Genomic DNA, 8,016 nt, shown 5'->3' with positions numbered 1-8,016 from the left:
TATGGCTACCAACCACCAGTCAGTCAGTTAGTACACCATGCACGACTGTGGAATTTCAAATCATGGATCATTATCATCATCATTTAGTTCTTTGATATTTTGAACACACAAACAAATATGGACAAACATGATTATCATGATATCGGCAGCGTAATATAATTAATGATTACCTACATAAGTGAGGTTATAAAAATAAACTAGGAGGACGGACAGGCAGTAATTATTACATGCACCTGATTCTAATTGGAACTATCATCGATCACAATTTTCCAATATTTTTCAGGGTCTAAAAATCGTGAACTTTTTAAAGAACACTAGGTACCAAAGACCATCAAGAAACCCGTGGTACGATCAGCAGTGTCGTAATACTACTGATATGAAAAACGCAGCCTCTAGGGCAACCCTGCGGACAGTAGCAACACGTAATGCGATGGAAAACTATGAGAGAAAAGGAGAGAGGAGAAACGTGTTTTCAGAGTGAGCGTGAGCAAATCGAGATGTACAGGAGTCAGAATGAAGTCCGAAAATTCTACCATCGGGTAAAACACCAAACCGAAGGCTTTGGTGCAAGCACATCCTCCTGTAGATATAAAGAAAGAAGCCTGGTGACAGATAAAACCATTTTGAAAAACTTCTGGTATCAAATTGTAGCGGGTGAAGAGGATACCCAGAACCAATAATAGATGACGGTATAGAGTGTATACCACCTAGCCAAGATGAAGTCAGTATAGCAATCAATCGGCAGAAGAATAATAAAGCAGCATGAGCATGCACCAGTTGATTAGTACAATTTGGCTAGAAGAATGAATGCCCAATGATTGGAAAATCAGCATCCTGTGTCCCGTGCACAAAAAAGGAGACAAGACGATATGTACCAACTATAGAATAAGTCTCCTACCCATCGCATATAAAGTGCTACCCAGCGTACTGTGTGAACGACTGAAGCCAATGCGGCTTCAGAACTGACAAATCCACCATTGACCAGATTTTCACTCTGCGCCAAATCCTGAAAAAAAAAACACATCGACACATTCCACCTATTTGTCGACTATAAAGCCGCATTCGCAAAATTAATTCGGCTATGCAGGATAACTTTAACTGGCACAAGATCAGCAGTTAAAGTCGGAAAGGACCTCTCGGAGCCTTTTAATACCGAACGAGGAGCCTTTTAATACCGAACAGTTTGTCGTGTGACTTTTAAACATCCTGCTGGAAAAGGTCATACGAGAGGCAAAAGTGAACAGAAATGGCACTTTGTACTCCAAACAACACATGTTACTCGCCTACGCCGATGACATCGACTTAATGGGTCGAATACTGTGAGCGGTAACAGCCACCTTTGAACAAATTGAGAAGGAGTCTACCAACGTGGATCTGGCAGTAAACGGCGAGAAGACCAAGCTGATGGTATCAACTTCCAGTAGACTCGGACCAACTGTGGAACTTGAGAACTACAGCTTCGATGTAGTCAAAGATTTTATATACCTTGGTACCGCCATAAACAAAACGAATGACATCAGTTTTGAAATTTGGAGAAGGATAGTGTGGTCTGAGCAAACAACTCAAAAGCAAGGCCAACTCCCGCCAGACCAAACTCACACTCTACAAGACGCTGATACTACCCGTGCTATTATATGGATCTGAAGAATAGGTACTTATGCAAGCAGATGAGGCAGGTCTTAGAGTGTTTCAGAGAAAAATTTTCCAAAAGATCTATGGGCCGATCTGCGTTGACGGTGAATATCGCCGTCGAATGAACCATGAGTTGTACCAGCTATTCTCGGACATCGACATTGTTAGACGTATTGAGCTGCAGCGACTACGTTGGCTAGGTCATGTTGTGAGAATGGATGAAGAAGCCCCAGCCCAGAAGGCATATAAAAGCTGAACCAGCTGATGGTTCACCCAGAACAGGAAGGCCAAGAATACGATGGAAAGATCAAGTCGAAGACAACATTGCCGAAAATGGTCTTTCAAATTAGAAAAAAACTGCGCAAAAGAACGATGCGCGTGAAAATCTTTTCAAAGGTCGGCTTGTGGAACGAATGTTCTCTCACAAGCCAGCTATGTAAGTAAGTAATTATTCAGGACCTAACATAAGGCGTGGATTTTTTTAAAGAATATTTTTTCAGGGCTAATTTTCAATAATAGTCCATTATGCAGATTATTCATCCAATTGACCGGTAGTTCTGAAATCATTTTTTGTTATTCTAATTTAAATAAAATTTAAAAAATTCCGGGTAAAGATGTTGTTTAAACAACAGCTTAATTGGTTTTTATTGATCGCACATTTATTATGGATGGATGGCGTTTCCTAACTGCAATGCATATATAATAAAACCTACAATGAAATAGATTGTTCTTGTTGTTGTTTGGTTTTATATTCATATTAATCGCAATAAAAAATTCATCCAGAAATTCATTTTAATCAACGTAAAACAATTTATTTCAATTGACATTGAACACATAATATGGGGTCTTGAGACATTTTGCGGAAGAAAAGGGCGAATATAAAGAAATTATACAAGCTTAAGAAAGATATTTTTTAATGTACGTTAATAGGTATGATACAAGTTGGTAGTCCCTATATTCTTTAAAAAATCTACGCTTTATGGTAGTCCCTGAAAAAATATTCTTTAAAAAATCTACGCCTTATGGTAGTCCCTGAAAAAATGTTCTTTAAAAAATCTACGCCTTATGGTAGTCCCTGAAAAATATTCTTTAAAAAATCTACGCCTTATGGTAGTCCATGAAAAATATTCTTTAAAAAATCTACGCCTTATGGTAGTCCCTGAAAAAATATTCTTTAAAAAATCCACGCCTCTTACTAGCATTGAAAAAATATTCTTTAAAAAATCCACGCCTCTTACTAGCATTGAAAAAATATTCTTTAAAAAATCCACGCCTCTTACTAACATTGAAAAAATATTCTTTAAAAAATCCACGCCTCTTACTAGCATTGAAAAAATATTCTTTAAAAAATCTACGCCTTATGGTATTCCCTGAAAAAATATTCTTTAAAAAATCCAAGCCTTATGATAGCTCTGAGAAAATATTCTTTAAAAAATCCTCGCTTTATGATAGCTCTGAGAAAATATTCTTTAAAAAATCCAAGCCTTATGATAGCTCTGAGAAAATATTCTTTAAAAAATCCAAGCCTTATGATAGCTCTGAGAAAATATTCTTTAAAAAATCCTCGCTTTATGATAGCTCTGAGAAAATATTCTTAAAAAAATCCACGATTATTACAAGCCCTAAAAAAAATACTCTGAAAAAAATATTATTTAAAAAATCCACGCCTTATATAGGACTTGAAAAAATATTCTTTAATGAATCCACACCTTATATAGGCCTTGAAAAAATATTCTTTAAAAAATCCACGCCTTATATAGGCCTTGAAAAAATATTCTTTAAAAAATCCACGCCTTATATAGGACTTGAAAAAATATTCTTTAATGAATCCACACCTTATATAGGCCTTGAAAAAATATTCTTTAAAAAATCCACGCCTTATATAGGCCTTGAAAAAATATTCTTTAAAAAATCCACGCCTTATGATAGCTCTGAGAAAATATTATTTAAAAAATCCTCGCATTATGATAGCTCTGAGAAAATATTCTTTAAAAAATCCTCGCTTTATGATAGCTCTGAGAAATATGAGAAAAATATTAACAAAATTCATCATTATTACTAGCCCAGAAAAAATAATCTGAAAAAAATATTCTTTAAAAAATACACGCCTTATGGTAGACCTGAGAAAAATATTCGTTAAAAAATCAACGATTAATACTGGCCCTGAAAATATAACTTATATATTGCCCTGAAATTAGACTATAATAGTCCTTGAAAACTTATAAACACTCTTTGAAAGAAAAAAACATTTTTATAATCCACGCTATATCAAAAATCCACGTTCTGCTAATGTTGGTTAGAAAGCTGAAAGCTTACATCCAGTTTGTACAGTACAGTTGTGAAATTCCCACGGTGTTATCACTGCCAAGTGAATGGCAAACAATAAAAGCACACACAGTACAACAGCTAACAGCTGTCATAACATTTCACAACTTTTATCCATACCTACACAAAAGAACAACAAAAGAATTTGTTTTCCTCAAAAAACTTTTGAGGAAATTATTTCGCAATTAATTTTTTATACTACAAAAAAGTACTATAAGTACTCAAAAAAATACAGGATCATCGCCTATTTTTGTAAGTAAATAACAAATCTCATACTCACACACATCGTAGTACAAATGGCTGCCAACAACACAAACACCAACAATCAACAACTTCCAACAATGACGCCGCCGTCGAATTGCTGGGGAAATGTTCCAAAACCCATTGTGGAGGATATGAATTTTGCTGCCATTGTGAAAAATCAGAAAAAAGAGAAAGTCCTAAAGCAGGCAACGGAAAGGGAAAAAATAAAACTGCAAGAGGAACGTGATTTAGAGGAGGCCTTGGTGAAAAGCCTTGAAATGGCCACCTTGCAAGAAGCAACCACCTCGTCCTCGCTAATGGGCGGCCAAGGGGATGATGACGAAGAAGATTGGGATTTACTCAATCAAGAAGACGACTTTAAATTCATTCTACCACCTGAGGTATTGGAATTCCTCAAGAGTGAGGAGGAGGAATTGGCTGCAGCTGAGAAAGCAGCCATTGAGGGTTGTGATTCGGATGCTGTAATTGCCCAAATGTTACAGGCTCAATTCGATAAGGAATACAATGAGGAGCTGAAACGCATTGAAAAGGCCCAGAATAAACAATCGAAAATTACCGTGTGCTTGGATAAATACATCAAGCCCTATATCCGAGATGTTGGTGAGGACGACGATAGTGATTATGATTACGACGAGGATGATTTAAATCGTGAAAAACGTGATTGGGATCGTTTTGAGACGAATGAACGCCGTTTTGAGGCTATACCCAAGTGTGGTTATGGCCTGGATAAGGATGGTGAAATGATTACGAAACATGATGAAAAATTGTGCGGTGTTCGCAATGCCTGTCGTATGATGTCGCTGCCCCTGGAATTTGCGACGGGTGATGGTGCCGGTTTTGATATGAAACTTTCGAATCGGGTAAGTAGTGGAAACATACATTCACGTTTTAAAAAGTGTAGAACTGTGAAACAAAAAAATCTATAAACAACCAGTTAAAAATATCCCTGAAAATCTATTTTTTAATATCACCGACTTATGGTAGCCCTGAAAATCTGTTCTTTTAAATATCCACGCCTTATGGTAGCCCTGAAAATCTGTTCTTTTAAATATACACGCATTATGGTAGCCCTGAAAATCTATTTTTTTAAATATCCACGACTTATGGTAGCCCTGAAAATCTATTTTTTTTAAATATCCACGACTTATGGTACCCCTAAAAATCTATATTTTTTTAATATCCACGACTTATGGTAGACCTGAAAATCAGATCTTTTAAATATCCACGCCTTATGGTAGCCCTGAAAATCTGTTCTTTTAAATATCCACGCCTTATGGTAGCCCTGAAAATCGGTTCTTTTAAATACCCACGCCTTATGGTAGCCTTGAAAATTTGTTCTTTTAAATATCCACGCCTTATGTTAGACCCTGAAAAAATATTCTTTAAAATATCCATGTCTTATCTTAGACCCTGAAAAAATATTGTTCTTTAAAATATCCACGCCTAATGAAAGCCCTGAATTCATGTCTATAATAATGGTACTTGAAAAAATAATACAATTCTTTATAGTCCTTAAAATATTGTTTTAAAAAAAGAATTTCCATTTAATTTTTTTTCCAGGTCTTCAACGAACTCAAAACCTATTCCCGCAAGGGACAAAAGAAAAATGCCCGTATGCAGGATCGTAAGGATAATGTGGCCACCGCTGAAATGGGTGTTGATGGCCGTACCCGTTTGATACTCTACAAATTGATCAATAATTTGATTTTGGAACAAATTAACGGTATCATTTCGACTGGCAAAGAAGCTGTTATACTTCACGCCTCTTCTGATCCGGCTTTTGTTGGACCCGATCCAGAAAATCCACTAGTTATGCCCAAGGAATGTGCCGTGAAAATCTTCAAAACTACTCTTAACGATTTCAAGCAACGCGATCGTTACATCAAGGATGATTATCGCTTCAAGGGACGTTTCAATGTCCGTTTTGGCAAGCAGAATAACTTCGTAATCATTAATATGTGGGCCGAAAAGGAAATGCACAATTTGACACGTATGCAAAGTGTCGGTATTAATTGCCCTGAAGTTGTAATGCTCAAGAAACATGTGTTGGTTATGTCATTTATTGGTGAAAACAATCAGGCCGCTCCTAAGCTTAAAGATGCTCTACTATCGGCAGCCGAATGGATTGCTGCCTATGATGAGGTGGTAACGGCAATGCATAAATTATACAATGAGGCTAAATTGGTTCATGCCGATTTGAGCGAATACAATATCTTGTGGCATGATGGCAAATGTTGGTTTATCGATGTGGCCCAATCCGTTGAACCACAACATCCCTCGGCCTTGGAATTTCTGATGCGCGATTGTAACAACATTGTTAGTTTCTTTGAAAAGAAGGGTGTGCCCAATTGCCACACCAAGGAACAATTATTCGAACACATCACTTCATTGAACGCGGAAACTATAAATGTGGCCATGTTGGAACGTATCCACACCAAAGGTGCCAATATACAATTGGCCACAGCACCAAATCAAGATGAATGCCCACTGGAAGCTAAACCCTTGGAATATCCATTTGATTTGGCTTGGGAGAAAACCACTCAAAATGTCAATGTTGATTGTAAGATGCAGGCTGCATTAGCCGAGAATAAAGCTGAGATGTCATCATCAGCAGTTATGGCACAACCAATTGTTGTTAATACTATTACAGACACTGCCAACATTTAATTTCATTTTTTCTTAAGGTATAAACATATAAAAACTTGATGAATAAATATTTACATAATTACATATAAGTAGTCGGTCGTCCTGGGCATATTCTTCCTCTGAAGAACCACCATATATATATTACACATATTTTAATATAATTTATTTTAACAATACAATTAGTGCGCGGTCGTATAACAAAATAAAATTTTGTCAATCTATGGTAGTAATAAAAATGGTAGCTTTGAAAACAGCAAAATATTTTTTTTTTTTTTTTGGTCCACTGGCGTCATAAGGAGGCACCACTTAGCAGTTCTCAGTGCGGCATTCTGACAGGTTTGATTCTTCTTCCACTGTGTATCGCTCACATTCGCGAACCATACTGGCGCCGCATAGCTTACCACCGACCGACCTATTGATTTGTAGGATGTCAACAAGGTCTCTTTATCAGGACCCCAAGAGCTGCCGGCAAGCGACTTGAGAACCTTGTTCCAGCTTCTCATCTTATCGCAAATAGCCGTGGCTTGCGCAAACGACTTAAATAAGCTATCGAACGTTACACCCAAAATGTTGGGATAGTTTGTGGTCGGAATTAATGCACCATCGACCATGATTTTCAGAGGGAGCTTCATTTCAGCCGTCCAGGGTGACTGTGGATTTGGCGATGAATATCTACAAATGTATTCCTCAGATGGAAGAACTGTACTAAATCAGCTATGTAGACATTTAACCTTTCACAGATGTCATCGATTCAAAGTTTTTTTTTTTCAGTGACCTTCAGAGCGTATACTTTTCAAAGAATAATTTTCCAGACACCATCAGATCATCGATTTTTCAATCAAATATTTTTGGAAGGACTAGCAGAGCGTATATTTTTCATAGTGATTTTTCAGTGACTTTCAGATTATCGATTTTTCAAAGAAAATGTTTTGAAGCCACTATCAGATCGTCGATTTTTCAAAGGACCAACAGAGCGTAGATTTTTTAGGGACCTTTAGAACATCAACGAAAAAACGGTACAGACTATCATATCAGATCGTAGATTTTTCAAGAATTTTTTTTAGGGACCTTCAGAACGTTGATTATCAACGAATATTTTTTTACGGACTAACAGAGCGTAGATTTTTCAAAGAATATTTTTTTTCAGGG

At 36.7% G+C, this 8,016-nt stretch overlaps 1 protein-coding gene across 1 annotated transcript; it reads left to right on the top strand.

Moving 5' to 3' along the window:
- The first annotated feature begins 4,253 nt into the window (after positions 1-4,253).
- Positions 4,254-6,888, top strand: LOC133323149 (serine/threonine-protein kinase RIO3). The gene is made up of 2 exons (XM_061532103.1): positions 4,254-5,081; positions 5,782-6,888. The coding sequence occupies exons 1-2, from the start codon at positions 4,254-4,256 to the stop codon at positions 6,886-6,888; spliced, it is 1,935 nt and encodes a 644-aa protein (XP_061388087.1).
- The last annotated feature ends 1,128 nt before the right edge of the window (positions 6,889-8,016 follow it).

Source organism: Musca vetustissima, unplaced genomic scaffold (genome assembly GCF_032173495.1).
Source record: "Musca vetustissima isolate MV318-11 ecotype Yass unplaced genomic scaffold, APGP_CSIRO_Mvet_v1 utg29458, whole genome shotgun sequence".
Classification (NCBI taxonomy): domain Eukaryota; kingdom Metazoa; phylum Arthropoda; class Insecta; order Diptera; family Muscidae; genus Musca; species Musca vetustissima.
This window is presented reverse-complemented; position numbering and strand designations above follow the sequence as displayed.